Source organism: Talpa occidentalis, unplaced genomic scaffold (genome assembly GCF_014898055.3).
Source record: "Talpa occidentalis isolate TD23 unplaced genomic scaffold, MPIMG_talOcc4v2.1 talOcc4.9, whole genome shotgun sequence".
NCBI classification, from domain to species: Eukaryota; Metazoa; Chordata; class Mammalia; order Eulipotyphla; family Talpidae; genus Talpa; species Talpa occidentalis.
In genome coordinates this window covers 76,945,008-76,963,144 of record NW_023605305.1, presented here as the reverse complement: position 1 = coordinate 76,963,144, position 18,137 = coordinate 76,945,008, and the positions used below count along the sequence as shown (strand labels likewise).

Here is an 18,137-nt window from a genome sequence, read left to right as displayed (position 1 = left end):
ATTTATTTATTTATTAAAAAAAAGATTTATTTATTTATGTATACAAGAACGGGGGTACAGGCCAGAGGTGCGGGCAGTGAGAGGATCTACCAGAGACAGAGTGGGGAACAGAACAGGCAGACTGACTGAAATATACTGCTGAGGGGAGCAGTGGGCGAGTCAGGAAGGTCTGCTGCGCCATATGGGTTGCTCCCTGGCTGGGGATCGAACTTGTGCTACAGTGGCTACGGTGAGCTTCATAGGTTGCATCTTATTCCCTTGCGCCACCAGGGAGGCCCCTTATTTATTCTTTTAAAGGTTTATTTATTTATGCATACAAGAACTGGGGTATAGGCCAGAAGTGTGAGGCTGGGGGTGAGAGGATTCACCAGAGACAGAGTGGGAAGCAGAACAGGAAGATCCACTGAAACACAGCGGGAGAGTCAGAAGAGGTCTGCTGCACCATGTGGGTCACCTACCTGGCTGGGAATCGAACTTGTGCTGCAGTGGCTGCAGATTGCTTCACAGTGCTGATGCTTAACCCCTCCCTTGCGCCATGAGGGAGGCCCCTCAATGTTAATTTTAAACTTAAAAGTCCCATATCAAAATCCCAAGTTGTATCCCTGGCAATGGTATTATCATCTCTTAGCAGCATTGATTCAATTATCATATACCTATATGCGTATGCCAATGGTTTATCAACTCATTTACCCCCAAGTATATCATGCCCTTCTCTCTCACTGCCATCATCCTACTTTACTCTTATTGTGGGGTCATATATTGAGATCTAGGAATGTTTCCAGAACTGTGCTTTATGAACATTAGCTCAATTCTCACAACCTCCCTCCCCCAACCAGAAGGCAGTAGTAGTAAGGATTGAAATATGGCACAAGACCCTAAATCTCATTCTTTTTCTGTTACTTATTCAGCCCATAATTATTGCCACCTTGTCCCCCAATTCATAGTTGAAGCCATAGCCCCCAATGTGGTATTTAGACATCAGGGACTTTGGGAAATAAATTCGGTCATAAGGGCAGAAACCTCATGAAGGGATTAATGTCTCAATAAGAAGATCCAAAGATCTCTCTCTCCAAAAGCATGCACTGGGGAGAGGCAGAAGTAGGCTCCACTGGGCGCTGAAACTGTTGGTATCTTGAACTTGGACTTCCCAGACTCCAGAATTGTGAGAAATACATGTTTTTTTTTTTTTTAAAAAACAACTGAAGCAGATTAAGATAGCTCCATCAATTAGATTTTACATATCTCTGTGTAACATCTTGAGGGGATATCAACAAGCTTATGTAACTTTTCCTTCCAAATGAATGCCTTATATATCTTAAAGTCTGTGCTTTTAGAGGACTCAGTTTAGTACAGTACCTATTGAGGCAGTCATCTACACAGCCTTTCCTGGTGTCATCATCTGGCTTCTTACAATTACAGGTGGTAGCCTCGTAACCAGAAAGGGGTTTGACATCAACGTAGACATCTTAAGAGAAGACAGCAAAGAATGGTTTGTGAACATACAGGGTAATTTATAAAATGCCAGGCAAAGAAGAACATTGATGGTGTGGAAATAGAAAAAATAGCCACCAATTTACTCACTTGAACGGATTTTTTTATATAGTGGGACATCTGGCTTTTTGTATAGCTAGAAGAAAAAAAGAAAAATCTTGATATAGCAGTTGACTTCAAATGCCAGACAGTAGCATCAATCACTAAATATATAGGAAATTATCCATGTGCTCTATTCATATGGAATATTTACAAGACTTTCTGGGAACCTCTTAGTATGATCACTTTTTACCTTGAAATAAAGAGTGCCTTACTACATCAGTGTTAACGAGAAGAAAATTAAACATAAGAAAAATCAAATAGTTTAAAGAAATGACTTTTGAATTATGTGTTTTTCTAGCAAGTTGTTGGGTAGACATAAAATCACACTGCAGATCAAAGCTATTTACTTGGATATATTAAAATTCTATATGGCGCTACTAAAATAAAGGAAAACTTGCATAGGGTTTATTTAGATGGTCTGGCAAAGTCTACAAAGTTAAAAAGAGTTTCCCTGACTTTTTTGGAAAGGGCATTGTAGAAAAACACATTTTACATTTTAATTAAGAGAATTAATAAAGGTAAATAAAGGGGAGAGTGCAGGCAAGAAAAATGAAGTGCTCACATTACAATCAAGAATGCAGTAGTAAATAGAATGTATTAGAAAAGAAGTAGTTAGCCCGCCAGTGTTCTACCACAGTAGTTTTTTTTATGGAATATCACTTTTATTTGAATGAACAATTGACTGGTTATTTCAAAAAAGGTATTGAAATGAGTGAAATGAGCTTAGTACTTCAAGAAAGAAAACTGAAAATTGGTGGAATTTTAGCAAAACTCATGAGCTTATTCAATTCACTCTTATTATTTCAATTATGGAACCAAGAAAAAAAAAAAGAGCACCTTCCATTTTTGGTTTCTCATATATGTAAACATTTTCAAAGTACAAGAGTATTATACATTTCTCCTGTTTCTCTTAGTAGGAGAATCTCTTTTGTATGTGAGAAAATGAATTCCAAACTGAAGGAGCCAACAAAAATAAAGCCTGAAATTTCTTAATGCTGCTGGCAGTACATCTAAATTCTCCTGAGACCCGCATCAAACAGGATTCTTATAGAGCAGACTCTCTGCTACCAAAATAAAAGTCCAGAATAATAACAGAAGATTGCCTAGGGAAGCAGGCACTTACTGCTATTTTGAAGAATGATTTAAGGCAAATAGGTCACATTAAATATGCATGTAAATTCATTTTTCTTAAGTCTGTAACCTTCACAGGGACATTTCTTTATACTTCCTAGATGAGAACATAACAAGGAGGCAGAGAAAAAGATTTGCATCCCTCCCCCACCCTTTACCACTTACAAATGAAACCTGGTAAAGATTCCTGGTACCTGATTATGTTTCCACTGCCAAAGGATGTCATAGGGAAGCTGGAAGTCAATTCTCTTTTGCCTTAGATACTTTCCTGAAACAAAAAAATACTATCAATTTCAATACTTATACATACAAAGGGTCAAAAAGCCACAAGATCTAAAATGCACTGGCTAGAAAAATAAGGACTTAATTTTTTTTTTAAATATTCTTTATTTTGGGCCTCCCTGGTGGCGCAGCGGATTGAGCACCGCGCTGTAAAGCTGTCTGCAGCCTCTGTAGCGCGGGTTCGATTCCCGGCTGGCCAGGGAGATTCCCACATGGCGCCGCAAACCTCTTCTGTCGTGCCCACTGTTCCCCTCAGCAGTGTATTTCAGTCCTTCTGCCTGTTCTGCTCCCCGCTCTGTCTCTGGTGAATCCTCTCATCCTCCCACGCCTCTGACCTGTACCCCAGCTCTTGTATAAAAATGAATAAATCTTAAAAAAAAAAAATTCTTTACTTTTTTAAAGATTTATTTGGGGGCCTCCCTGGTGGTGCAAGGGGTTAAGCACTGCACTATGAAGCAATCCACAGCCTCTGCAGCATGAGTTCCATCCCTGGCCGGCCAGGGAGAAACCCACATGACGAGGCCTACCTCTCCTGTCTCACCCGGTGCTCCAAAAGCAGTGTATTTCAGTCAGTCTGCTTAATCTGTTCACCACTCTGTCTGGTGGATCCTCTCAGCCGCCGCATCTCTGGCCTGTGCCCCAGCTCTTGTGTGCATAAAGAAAATAAATCTTTAAAAAAAGGATTTATTTATTTATTTATGCACACAAGAGCTGGGGTATAGGCCAGAGATGCAGGGGGGTAAGAGGATTCACCAGGTACAGAGTGGGGAACAGAACAGGCAGACTGACTGAAATACATTGCTGGGGAGCACCGGATGAGACAGGAGAGGTCTGCTGTGCCATGTGGATTGCTCCCTGGCCAGGGGTCGAACTTGTGCTGCAAAGGATTCACCAGAGACAAAGTGGGGGACAGAAAAGGCAGAATGACTGAAATACACTACTGAGGGGAGCAGCGGGCAAATCAGGATATGTCTGGTACGCCATGTGGGTTGCTCCCTGGCCAGGGATTGAACTCGTGCTGCAGAGGCTGCAGATTGTGTCTTAACCCCTTGTGACACCATTACTAATTTTTAATTTTAGCTACTCTCTTCTACCACATTCCATGTGGCATACGTTAAAGTTATATTTTATTTTATTATTTTTTAAAATTTTACTTATTTATTCTTTAAAAGATTTATTTATTTATACAAGCACTGGGTATAGTCAGAAGCGTGGGAGGGTGAGAGAGAATTCACCAGAGCCAGAGCGGTGAGCAGAACAGACAGACCGACGAAACACACTGCTGAGGGGAGCAGCGGGCATGGCAGGAGAGGTCTGCGTGCCATGTGGGGACCCTCGCTGGTGGTCGGGGATTGAACTGGTGCTGCAAAGGCTGCGGGCAGCTTCGCAGCCCAGCGCTCAACTGCTGTGCCACCGGGGAGGTCCTAAAGTTATATTTTAAAAGTAGCTATATAAAACAACTTATAGAACAAATTTACTAATAAAAGTATACAGGTACTTATGAAACAAACAAAATACTAAGAATTGTTCAATTATTAAAATTATTAACTAGTGCACCTGGCATCTATTTTCCTTCATTGTTATACATAATCTAAGGTGGCCTATAAAGAGTTTAAGGGTTTTCTAAAATAGGAGTCGCTGAATTTAAATAACTTAGGTTATTTAAATTAATATGAATAAATTAACATGAAAATTTATATGGTCTGCTAACCTTTTTTTTTCAACCTATTGATGTGGGACTACTTAATAAGCCATTTTGAAAGCCCCTTTCTACCTTCAAGAGGCCAGTTCAGGGCCTCCCTGGTGGTGCAGGAGGTTGAGCACGGTGCTTTGAAGTGGTCCACAGCCTCTGCAGCACAGGTTCGATTCATGGCCAGCCAGGGAGATACCCACATGGCATGGCAGACCTCTCCTCTCTCACCCGCTGCTCCCTCAGCAGTGTATTTCAGTCAATCTGCCTATTCTGCTCCCTGCTCTGGCTCTGGTGAATTCTCTCACCCTCCCGTGCTTCTGACTGTACCCAGTGCTTGTATAAATAAAATAAATCTTTTTTTTTTTTTTTAAAAAGAGTATCTGAGAGGTCAGAACTATTTTAATAATATTAAGAAGTTATACGCCATTTTCATTATGCTGAATTTGCACTACTGATATAAAAGTAATGGTGAGTAAAACTGCTAATATCTTAGTATGAATCAAGGTAAGAGGCACAAAACTGTACCAGTAGAATGAAACCAGCAATGGGAAAAAAATGAATGGATACAATGCAAAAAATTATCAACTGGGAAATAAACTTTGGTACGCTGAAATAATTTTTGGTATTCTGCATGACCCAGTGGAAAGATACACAAGGCATTTATGCTGTATTATTGAAGTATGATGGTTGTCTTAAGGAAATGCACTTATACAAATATTTGAGTTGTGGTCTGAACCAGTACTTTTTTTAATAGTGGAATATCACTTTTATTTGGATGAACAATCGATGAATTGGTTATTTCAAATAAGATATTGAAAATGAGGGAAATGAGCTCAGTACTTCGAAAAAGAAAACTGAAAAATTTCCAATAAAAAAATATGAATTTCAAGAGAAAACTGGAATTTTGAATAATTTTGTGTCTACTACCCTAAGATTCTGTTTCCTAATACTTAGATTTTTCTCATAAAATAAGAGATATTAATAAATGTGAACAGTTTTGGATATATATAGAGACTGGAAGAGGAATATAATTCGGTGCGTCAACATTTTTCAATAACCAAAGCATGAAGTGGTAAGATCATAAACTGTAGAAATAAAATTTTAAAACAAAGAGAAAAAGGCAAAAAATCATACATGGATTAAAAGATAATTTAACAATAGATTTTAATATAACAATACAAAAAGCTCACTAATTTTATACTCCATACATGTTACAATTCACCTTTAAGGAACTATTACACTTCTATGTTTGGTACACTATCAATGAAGAATTTCTATAATTATTTTATTATTATTAAGATATTCCTAATTTATGTTAATGTAACCATGAAGTCAGGAATGAAGACATGAATGGAAACAATGCAAAATTTATCAACTGGGAAATTAATTTTGGTATATGGAAATAATGATATTATGCAGCTGTTGAAATGAAATGAGCTATTTATTAACTCACATGGAAACATATTCTCCAAGTTGAAGAACAGTGTAGCATGAACTCATTTAAAAAATATTTTTAAATTAATTCGAAAGGATACTGGCACCCTTGTTTATTGCAGCAATATTTACAATAGGTAAGATATGGAAACAACCCAACTGCCCCAAATTATATGACTAGATCAAGAAGATGTGGTATATATACACAATGGACTACTATTCAGCAATCAAAAAAGATAAACTCATGCCATTCACAGCAACATGGATGGAGCTGGGATTATGCTCAGTGAAATAAACTAGGAGAAAGAAAAATATCGAATGGTTTCACTTATAGGAGGAATATAGGGGAACCAAATAAGGAATCAGGGGAAAAAAAAACCTAATAATAATAAAAAAAATTAGCAGGAAACTATAAATCAGAGACATTCTGCAAGAGAGGGGGAGCCAGAGGGATCAAAACGGGAAGGAACAGCACAAGGGATTATGCCAATGGTTCACAGGTGAAAAGGTGGTGGGAATTTTACAGGGAATACATGCGAGAGGAGAAAGTATACAAACATACACTGTACAAAAATGAACAATGATGTAAAGAATATATATATATATATATAACTATTTAAAAAAATATGTTAAAAATATGGTGAGGACTGATTGGGAAAGGGTATAAGGGAATTCTCTGGGGTGATAATAATAATAATGAGAAGGGCTTGGGTTACACAGGTATATAAAAAATTCTTTAAAAACTCAGCAAATGTACATTTATAACTTGTGCATTTTATTGGTAACAAATGCATCTCAAAAGAAAAATCTACACAGTTCTAATAGGAATACTGAACTATTTAGGTGGTGGTATATTAACATTTGCAATTTACTTTGGAGTACATTAAAAAATAACATGGGGCCTCCCACTGTGGTGCAGGCGGTTGAGCACAGCGCTGTGGAGCTGTCCGCAGCCTCTGCAGCGCTAGTTTGGTCCTGGCCAGCCGGCGAGGGTCCCACATGGCATGGCAGACCTCTCTTGTCACGCCTGCTGCTCCCCTCAGCAGTGTATTTCATCAGTCTGCCTGTTCTGTTCCCCACTCTGTCTCTGGTGAATCCTCTCACCCTCCCACGCATCTGGCCTATACCAGGGTTCTTGTATAAATAAATAAATCTTAAAAAAAAAAATAACATGGGTACATAAATATGATAATTAAATAAAGTCAATCATTAATGAAAAATCTAGGGATGGAATATCTGTGTGTCTAAGTTTTTTATAATGCTGAAAACTTTCCTAACAAAATGTCGGAAAAAACAGCTATGTATAGAGGAAAAGTTTGAAAGGATATATGTTAAACTATTATACGTTCTGGTAAGGGAGACTTAATTTTTTCAATTCACACCCTCCTATATTGAAAAGTCTAACTGGGGCCTCCCCGGTGGCGCAGCGGTTGAGCGCTGGGTTGCGAAGCTGCCCTCAGCCTCTGCAGCGCCGGTTCGATCCCCAGCTGCTCCCCGGCCACCAGAGGAGGGTCCCACATGGCGCGCAGACCTCTCCTGCTGCCCGCTGCCCGCTGCTACCTTCAGCAGCGTACCTCGGTCCTTCTGCCTGCTCTGCTCCCCGCTCTGGCTCTGGTGAATTCTCTCACCCTCCCGCGCTTCTGACTGTACCCAGTGCTTGTATACATAAATAAATAAATCTTTAAAAAAAAAAAAGTCTAACTGATCCTAAGAAAATAGGACAAACCACTTACTAAAATGCGTTAATGCCTTTCTTTGCCAATAATATCTTACATGTTTTCTATAGAGACGTATAAAAGGAAGAAGCAGAAAACAAGTTCTATATTTTTAACAAGAATACTTGTTTCTGGGTCCTCCCTAGTGGTGCAAGTGGTTAAGCACCGCAGTATGAAGCAATCTGCAGCCTCTGCAGCCCAAGTTTGATCCCCGGCTGGCCAGAGAGCAGCCCACATGGCGCAGCAGACCTCTCTAGTCTCGCTTGCTACTACCCTCAGCAGTGCATTTCAGTGCATCTGCCTGTCCTGTTCTCCACTCTGTCTCTGGTGAATCCTCTCATCCCCTGCGCTCTGACCTGTGCCCCAGCTCTTGTATGCATAAATAAATAAATCTTAAAAAAAAAAAAGAATACTTGTTTCTCTTTCTCGGATAGAATGCATCCACATTCACTTCAACTAACCTCATGGATAAAATTTTCCCCTCAGTGCAACATCTTGACTTTTCTAGCAACAAGTCTCCATAGTTGTTATGATGCTTTTCCTGGTATTATTGCTATTTCTCCTTTCCAACTCATATATTGAGAGCTGGAGAAAAAAATTATAGGTCAGTCTTTGTTTCCTTTTAATATTTCTAAAACCAGAGCCAGGTAAATAATTTCTAAGTCACACTCACCTAAAGAGATTTCCTTGATCAAATTCTGCTGGAAATGATACCTCAGGGGAACTCAGTCAGGAATTCCTTATTTGGAAAAATTGATTCTTAAGCTAATGCTCATTTAAGAAAAGAGAAAAATAAATCACTTTCCACCCATCGGAAAATTAGATAAAATCCTATCTTCTATTTTTCTTATTGCTCACTAGAGAACTGAGATTTCAAGTCTTGCCACTGATCACTAGGGAAGGAGTAAAGAAATCTTTTACTTTTCTCTTAAAAGAAAATTGAACTTGTGGACAACAAAGTAATTTTAATGAAGAGTCTATAGAAATTCTAAGCCTATGTTGACCTTGAAATCTAAAAAGGATAAAATTCATGATGATTTTCTTTTACCAAATCAATCCTAGTAGGAAAAGGAAATGAATACAAATAATACAAACTAGTGGCTAATGTCTCTACAAAAATCCATTGCTAATGAGGGAGCCAGGCAAATAAGGAAACAAAGGAGAGGGAGATACTCAATGAAAAGGAGAAAGAAAATAATGATTTAGCTTACTATTTCCTGACAAAATATTTGGCTTTTTTGGGAAAGATTTATTTTATTTATTTATGCATACAAGAACTGGGGTGTAGGCCAGAGCGGGGTGTGTGTGTGTGTGTGTGTTTGAGAATTCACCAGAGACAGAATGGGGAGCAGAACAGGTGGATCTACTGAAATACACTGCTGAGGGGAGCAGCTGCGAGACAGGAAAGGTCTGCTACACCATGTGGGTTAGCTCCTTGGCCGGGGATTGAACTCAGGCTGGTGATAGCCTGACAACACTGAGACTTTAATAAAGCCCTGTGCTACCAGGGGGGCCCTATTTGGCTTATTTTTTTAAATAAGGTAACTGACTTAGAAAAGGCTCTGCTTGTTTTTATATATATATTATCTGAGTGTTGGATTATAATATCCAAAAAATTATTATTATAATTTTTGGGCCTCCCTAGTGGCACAAGGGGTTACAATGCAACCTATGAAGCTGTCTGCAGTCTCTGCAGCACGAGTTCAATCCCCCAGCCAGCCAGGGAGCTACCCACATGGCGCAGCAGACCTCTCCTGACTCACCCGCTGCTCCCCTCAGCAGTGTACTTTGGTCAATCTGCCTATTCTGTTCCCCACTCTGTCTCTGGTGAATCCTCTCACCCCCCCACATCGTTGGCCTGTACCCCAGCTCTTGTATGCATAAATAAATAAATATTTTTTTAAAAAAAGAATTCTGTATTTTTTCACTGTTATTCTGTGTAAATGGTCCCGATATTACCCAAAGCAAAGCTATAGTGGTAGTTGAGAGAAAATGTCAGTGTTTGAGTGAAATGTGTGACATGAAGGGGGTTATAAAAAATGATCACTAAGATGAAACACTACAAAACATTAATAGCATTCAAGCTTTTGGACTTTTGAGTCTGAGGAAAAATTGGTGAGATCCAGAAAGACAGGGATATTGTGACTTCCTGCTCTATTGAAAGAATTTCAGCTCCTCAGAGGCAAGCCATCTTCACCTGTTATGTTTACTCTGATTCCCTAAACACCTACAAAAGTGCCTAGTGAAGAGTAGGCATTGAATAAATTTTTGGTGAATGAGTGGATGGATACAAACATATATTCCATGGCATAAGCTGTAAGGTACACCACTGTCTTCTTTTAACCCTATTAAGCAAGAGTGTCACTTTCCCTCACTGTTTCTGAATTCTATTCTTCCTAAGCATCATTTCTTTAACATAACATCCTCTTGCTTTATCTTTTCATGTGTCATTACATCTAAAATTATACACTTTGCCTCCTTCTAAACCTTACTTTAAAATCTAAAATTTTAACACAGCTATTGTAGAAAACTCAACCCTGATTACTAGACCTGCTGTCTCCAATATGTTAGTTAATGTAATTAAATTTATCAACATTTTGGGCCTCCCTGGTGGTGCAAGAGGTTAAGATGCAACCTATGAAGCTACCATAGCCACTGTAGCACAAGTTCCATCCTAGGCCAGGGAACTACCCACATGGCGCATTGTTTTGTCTCTCCTGACTCACCTGCTGCTCCCCTCAGTGTATTTCAGTCAATCTGACTGTTCTGTTCTCCACTCTGTCTCTGGTGAATCCTTTATTCTCCACACCCCTAGCCTGTACCCCACTTCTTGTATACATAAATAAACCTTTAAAAACATGGATAAGGACATGAATGGACATTTCACCAAGGAAGATAAACAAATGGCTAGTAAGTACATGAAGAGCTATTCAACATCATTACTTACTAGGAAAAAATGCGTATCAAAAGAATGAGATACCACTTCACACCCATGAGGACAGCTATTATTGAGAAATTAGAAAATGACAAATGTTAACAAGGATGTGGAGAAATTGAATCCTCATGAATTGTTGGTAGGGATGTAAAATAGTACAGCTAATGTGAAAATAGTATGGTAGTTCCCTCAAAATTAAAGGTAGACTTAACATATGATCCAACAATTCTACTTCTAGGTATATACATAAAGTAATTGAAAGTAGGGTCACCAACAGAGAACTGTAGATCAATTTCCATAGTAGCATTATTCACAATTGCAAAAAGGTAGAAACACATAAATGTACAATGATGGAAGAATGGATAAACAAAATCTGGTGTGTATGTTAATTCAACCATATAAAGGAATGAACTCATACAGGACTACACACATGGAAGAATCATAAAGATATGCTTACAGAAATAAGGCAGACACAAAAAGACAAATATTTTGAGATTCCAGAATTCAAAATACCAAAAATAGTTAAAATTATAGAGACAGAAAGAAAAGCAGTGGTTATTAGGGGCTGGGAGTGGGGGGAGAGGAATTGGAGAGTTATTATTTAATGGGTACAGAATTCAGATTGAGATGATGAAAAAGGTTGTTAAACAATGTGCATATATTTAGCATTATTGAATTTTACACTCACAAATGGCTAAAATGCAAATTTCATGATGTGCACATAATCACAAGTAAAAAAAAAAATCAATAAACATACCCAAAACCACTGTACACTTTAAATGGATGAAATGTAGAATGTATGAATTATGCCTCAATAAGCAACAGAAAAAATATCAGTGTTAAAAATCTTTTGCTTCATCCATCAAAAATCTACTTAGAATACTCAAAAGGAAAAAAAGCCTACTGCATATGCCCATATTTTTGCTTACTATATTCTTTCTGCCTTCCTTCTTTTCTTTTTAGAGAACTTCCTTTAACCATCGGAGAGCTCTGCTGGCAACAAACTCTCTTAGCTATTCTTCATCTATGGATGCTTTGATTGCCTTTTAATTCCTGAAGGCTATTTTCACTGGGTACAGGATTCTGGCTTGACAGTTTTACTCTGAGCACCTGAAAATGTGCTGTTTTCAAGAATTTATATGAGAAATTCACATTTGAATTGTTTTATTCCTATAGGCAAAGAGTCACTTTCTTCTCATTATTTTAAAATTGTTTTGTCTTAAAACCCTAGAAATTTGACTATAAAACTGAGGCTACTAGAGGATAGTAGAGGAAATAGGGGAGGATTATTGGTGCTTTGGTGGTGAGTATAGTTTGGTAACATACATCTGGAGAAATGTGACCTACATTTATAATAAACCAACATTACTTCTATTTGATTTTTCTTTGTATCTGTTTCTTTGCTTAGATTTTCTATTTTTTTTTTTCACATTTAAACCACATTCAGATATTTCCAACAACTTGTTGTTGGCATATAGTGATTGTCTTTTAAAATTCAGTTTGAGATATTCCTGGTTCTTGGTATGATATACGATTTTCAATCTAGACATTTTGCTATTACAGTTCTGGATTTTATATAAACCTATTTTGGCTGGCTTTTTCTGAAACTCGTCCAACAGAGAAAGGGAAGAATTTGCTTAATTTTTGACAGTTGGAGTTTCCCCACTCAGTCCCTGTTGACAACTAAGTATTGGTAGGTTGGGGAGGCGCCTTGTTATGCTAGGGAATGGTGGGAGTGGCCATGTTACTGCTGAGTGATGATAACTCTCTACTGGACTTCCTCTGACATTACCAGTGGAGCGGGAGAAAGAAACTACCAGGTGGGGATGAAAGTAATAGTTCCCCACTTGTCTGTTGGTATTAGTGGGGGTATAATAACATTATTTTCTGTGATATTTGCCTGGAATATGGAGGGAAAGGTCTGAATGTTTTCTGACTTGCTAGTTTGTCCTTTTTCTGGTTTTTCTGGCAAGGGAAAACAGGTTTTCCTTTGCTTGCTTTGTGTGTGCCCAATGGTGTTTGCAGGTGGCCATTTTGGGAAACATGAGGTAAAAAAACCAAAAAACCCAGAGAACTCATCACCATGAAGTTCCTCAGTCCTGAGGTTCCTGGTTGTTCTTCCTTCTTTTTTTCACCCTTCAAATATTTTTGTTTGTATATTTTATACAATATATATAATTTATTTCTCCTTTCAACTAGAGAAATCATAGGACAAAAGAACAGAACAATTTAGCTTACAGTGATTCAAAAGAAAAAACATAGGTCCTTCTTATGGCTGTAATCAGTTCAGTGGCCAGATCCACCTCTGGGCAGAGCAAGAATCAATCTCCTAGATCTCTGGCGCCACCTAGCGACCAGAAAAAAAAAGTCACTAACACCCCATAGAACAGGAAATTTCTTAAGACTGCTTGAAAAGGGCAGAAGGCTTCTGGAGGACCCAGTGGCCAGCCGGGAAGTTAGCCCACGCCAGGCCCCTTCCGACCAGCAGTCTGAGCCCACAGAGGGAGCAGGCACCCACGTCCGGGGCAGACCGGGTGCGCAGAAGAGTGTGCCTGAAACCGGAGGCGCAGGGACTGCATCCCGCTTCGCCATTTTAGAACAGGGACATTTCTTCAGTAAAAACTGCCTAAAACCAGCAGAAAGCTCCCCCAGAAGCCAGAGATGGCTCCTGGAGGAGCCAGAGGGGAGTGGAGAAGTTCACCCAAGATGCCAGCCAGTCCGAGCAACACAGTGTCCCAATGCATACGACAAATTAGAAAACAGACAGTAGGGAGTAGAAGAACCACACGCAACCTAACAACTCCTCAGGAAAGAAGCACACCACAAAAAGAAAACCACTCCCCAGATTGCAACGACAGCAACTTGGAAGAACTTCTGAGCCTTTCAGAAAGAGAATTTAAAATTGCCATGATTAAAAAAGTGATAGATCAGAAGAAGGAAATTGAGTCCCTAAAGAGGGAAAACTTAATGGTCAGAAGAATGAAATTGAGTCCCTAAAGAGGGAAGTAAAAGAAATGCAGGAGATCAAAGAATTAATGGAAGAACTAAAGAACTCTGGGAAAAGCAATGAAAGCAGAATAGATGAAATGGAAGAACGAATAAGTACTCTTGAAGACACAGAAATAAAAAGAACCAAAACAGAAAAGGAAAGAGAAGTACGAAGGAAAAAGAACGAAGAAAGACTTCGGGAACTATCTGACTCCATGAGGAAAGGAAATATAAGAGTTATAGGAATTCCAGAAGGAGAGGAGAGAGATGTAGGAACAGAGAAAATATTCCAGGAGATAATTGAAGAGAACTTCCCAAATGCGAAGAAGGAGCTGAAAATTGATATACAAGAAGCAAGAAGAACACCAAACTTCCACGACGAAAGGAAAAACACAGCAAGACACATAATAGTAAAGCTCCCAAGAATCCAGGACAAGGAAAAAATAATGAAGCTGACAAGAGGGAAGAAACAGATAACATTCAAAGGAAAACCAATCAGGCTGACATCAGACTTCTCTGAAGAAACACTACGGGCAAGGAGAGAGTGGAGGGACATAGTCAACAGACTCCAAAAAAACAGATGCCAACCAAATACTCTATCCCGCAAAGCTCTCTTTCCTCCATGAGAAAGAAATATGGACCTTCCCAGACAAAGAGAAACTCCGGAATTTCATTACGACTAAACCCCCACTCCAAAAAATACTACAAGGAATCCTAAAGCCAGAACCTCAGAGGGACGAATAACAACGAAAGAAGACCAAAAAAAAAAAAAAAAAAAAAAAAGTTATTAAAAGAATAAATAAATAAAATCAAAGGAAAGACAAACACAATGGCAAATACAGATGCTAACATATCAATATTAACTCTAAATGTAAATGGACTAAACTCTTCAATAAAAAGACACAGAGTTGCAGCCTGGATTAAGAAACAAAACCCAACCTTTTGCTGTCTCCAGGAAACACATTTAGCTACAAAAGATAAAAATAGGCTCAAAGTCAAAGGATGGAAAACAATCCTACAAGCAAATGGGCCAAAAAAGAAAGCAGGAACAGCTATACTTATATCAGATAAAACAGACTTCAAACTCAAAAAAATATAAAGAGACCCCAATGGTCACTACATTATGATCAAGGGGACAATACTTCAAGAAGAATTAACACTCATTAACATATACTCACCAAACGAAGGAGCACCTAAATATATCAGACAACTGTTGTCATCTCTGAAAACAGACATCAGAGAAAACACATACGTAGTGGGAGACTTCAACACACCACTATCAACAATGGATAGATCAACAAGACAAAAAATAAGTAAAGAAACTGAAGCTCTAAATAAGGACCTAGAGCATTTGGGCTTAACAGACATCTATAGAACACTAAACCCAAAAAAAACGGAGTACACATTTTTCTCAAGCGCACACGGATCATTCTCCAGGATCGATCACATACTGGGGCACAAGACAAACATCAACAGATACACCAAGATTGAAATCATACCAACCATCTTTTCTGACCACGAAGGCATCAAACTAGAAATAAACCATAAAAAGAAGGCAAGGAACTATCCTACCTCATGGAGATTAAAAACCACACTACTGGAAGACCACTGGACTAACGAGGAGATCAAAGAAGAAATTAAAAAATTCTTTGAATTGAACGACAAATGTATGGGATGCAGCAAAAGCAGTAATAAGAGGAAAATATATAGCAATAGAAGCTCACATCAAAAAACAAGAAAGAACTCAAAGAAACAACCTAATCTCGAAGCTCAAAGATCTAGAAAAAGAACAACAAAAAAAACCCAAAACCAGTAGAAGAAAAGAAATAATAAAAACAAAAGCAGAAATAAATGAAATTGAAACTAAAAAAACAATCCAAAAGATCAATGAAACCAAGAGCTGGTTCTTTGAAAAAATCAATAAAACAGATAAACCCCTAGCCAGGCTCACAAAGGAAAAAAGGGAGAAAGCACAAATACACAGGATCATAAATGAAAGAGGAGAAATCACAACGGACACAGCAGAAATTAAAAGAATAATCAGTAACTACTATGAACAGTTATATGGAAACAAGTTCAATAATCTAGAGGAGATGGACAAATTCCTACAACTCTACAATCACCCAAAGCTAGATAAAGAAGAAATAGAACACCTAAACAGACCAATTACAATTAGCGAAATTGAAATGGTAATCAAAAACCTCCCCAAAAACAAAAGCCCAGGACCTGATGGATTTACAAATGAATTCTACCAAACATTCAGAGACGAATTAGTGCCTATCCTTCACAAACTCTTCCAAAAAATTGAGAAGGAAGGGACAATACCAAACACGTTCTATGAAGCCAATATTACACTAATACCAAAACCGAATAAGGACAACACAAAAAAGGAAAACTACAGGCCAATCTCCCTAATGAATACTGATGCAAAAATCCTCAATAAAATTTTAGCAATCAGAATCCAACAATGTATCCATAAGATAATTCACCACGACCAAGTTGGATTCATTCCAGGGACACAAGGATGGTTTAACATCCGAAAATCAATCAACGTTATCCAACACATCAACAAAAAGAAATATAAAAACCATATGATAATATCAATAGATGCTGAGAAAGCTTTCGACAAAGTGCAACACCCATTCATGATAAAAGCCCTTGAAATTCTTGGGATACAAGGAACATACCTCAACATCATAAAGGCCATCTATGACAAGCCAACAGCCAGTATCATTCTCAATGGTGAAAAGCTGAAAGCAATTCCATTAAGATCTGGAACAAGACAAGGATGTCCACTCTCACCACTGCTTTTCAATATAATACTGGAAGTCCTAGCCAGAGCAATAAGACAAGAGAAAGACATCCAAGGAATCCAAATAGGAAAAGAAGAAGTCAAACTATCACTATTTGCAGATGATATGATAATATACATAGAGAACCCCAAAATCTCCACAGAAAAACTAATTCAACTCATCAATCAATTCAGTAAAGTGGCAGGATACAAAATCAACACGCAAAAGTCAGTAGCCTTCCTATACACAAACAACAAATCTGAAGAAGAAGAAATCAAAAAAACCATCCCTTTTATTATCGAAACAAAAAAAATCAAATATTTGGGAATAAATCTAACAAAAGAGGTAAAGGACCTATACAAAGAAAACTATAAAACACTGTTAAAAGAAATAGAAGAAGACACAAAGACATGGAAAGACATCCCCTGCTCATGGATTGGAAGAATAAACATTATTAAAATGGCCATCCTACCAAAAGCAATATACAGATTCAATGCTATTCCAATCAAAATTTCAATGTCATTCTTCAAAGAAATAGAACAATTATTGATGAAATTCATATGGAATCACCAAAAACCCCGAATAGCCAAAGCTCTACTGAAAAAAAAAGAAGGAGATGGAGGCATCACACTCCCAGACTTCAAACTATACTACAAAGCCATAATCATCAAAACTGTATGGTATTGGAACAAGAACAGACATACAGACCAATGGAATCGAATAGAAAATCCAGAAATAAACCCACAGATTTATGGTCAACTAATCTTTGACAAAGGAGCAAAGACTGTGCATTGGAGCAAAGAAAGTTTGTTCAATAAATGGTGCTGGGAAAACTGGGTCGCTACATGCAAAAGAATGAAGCTTGACCACTACCTCACACCATACACAAAAATCAACTCAAAGTGGATTAAAGAACTAGACATAAGACCTGAAACCATAAAATACATAGAAGGAAATATAGGCGAAACACTACGGGATTTGCACATCAAAGACATCTTTACAGACACATCACCCAAAGCAGTGATAGTGAAGGCAAAGATAAACAGCTGGGACTACATCAAATTAAAGAGCTTCTGCACAGCAAAAGAGACAATAACAAAAACAAAGAGAAACCCCACCAACTGGGAGAACATTTTTGCACCCAACACTAATGATAAAGGACTGATCACAAAAATCTGCAAAGAGCTGATGAGACTCAGCAACAACAAAGAAAATAATCCAGTCAAAAAATGGGCAGAAGAGCTAAAAAGAAACTTCTCTGAAGAGGAAATGCAAATGGCCAACAGACATATGAAAAAATGTTCAACATCACTTGTCATCAGGGAAATGCAAATCAAAACTACCATGAGATACCATCTTACACCAGTGAGAATGGCACATATTAAAAAAACTAGCAACAACAAATGTTGGCGAGGGTGTGGAGAAAAAGGAACTCTTCTGCACTGTTGGTGGGAGTGCAAACTGGTCCAACCACTATGGAGAGCTGTGTGGAGATTTCTGGACCTACTAAACATAGAGCTTCCATATGATCCAGCAATTCCACTCCTAGGTATTTACCCAAAGGACACAGAAAC

At 38.2% G+C, this 18,137-nt stretch overlaps 1 protein-coding gene across 2 annotated transcripts in view; it reads right to left on the bottom strand.

The window, feature by feature from the left end:
• ASH1L (ASH1 like histone lysine methyltransferase) overlaps positions 1–18,137 on the bottom strand; it is a 213,512-nt gene that overhangs the window by 39,211 nt on the left and 156,164 nt on the right. For both annotated transcript variants that reach the window (XM_037499166.2, XM_037499167.2), the window contains 3 exons: positions 2,919–2,992; positions 1,582–1,627; positions 1,357–1,465 (listed from right to left, as the gene is read on the bottom strand). In XM_037499166.2, coding sequence (XP_037355063.1) covers positions 1,357–1,465; positions 1,582–1,627; positions 2,919–2,992 — 229 coding nt within the window. The remainder of the gene's footprint in view (positions 1–1,356; positions 1,466–1,581; positions 1,628–2,918; positions 2,993–18,137) is intronic.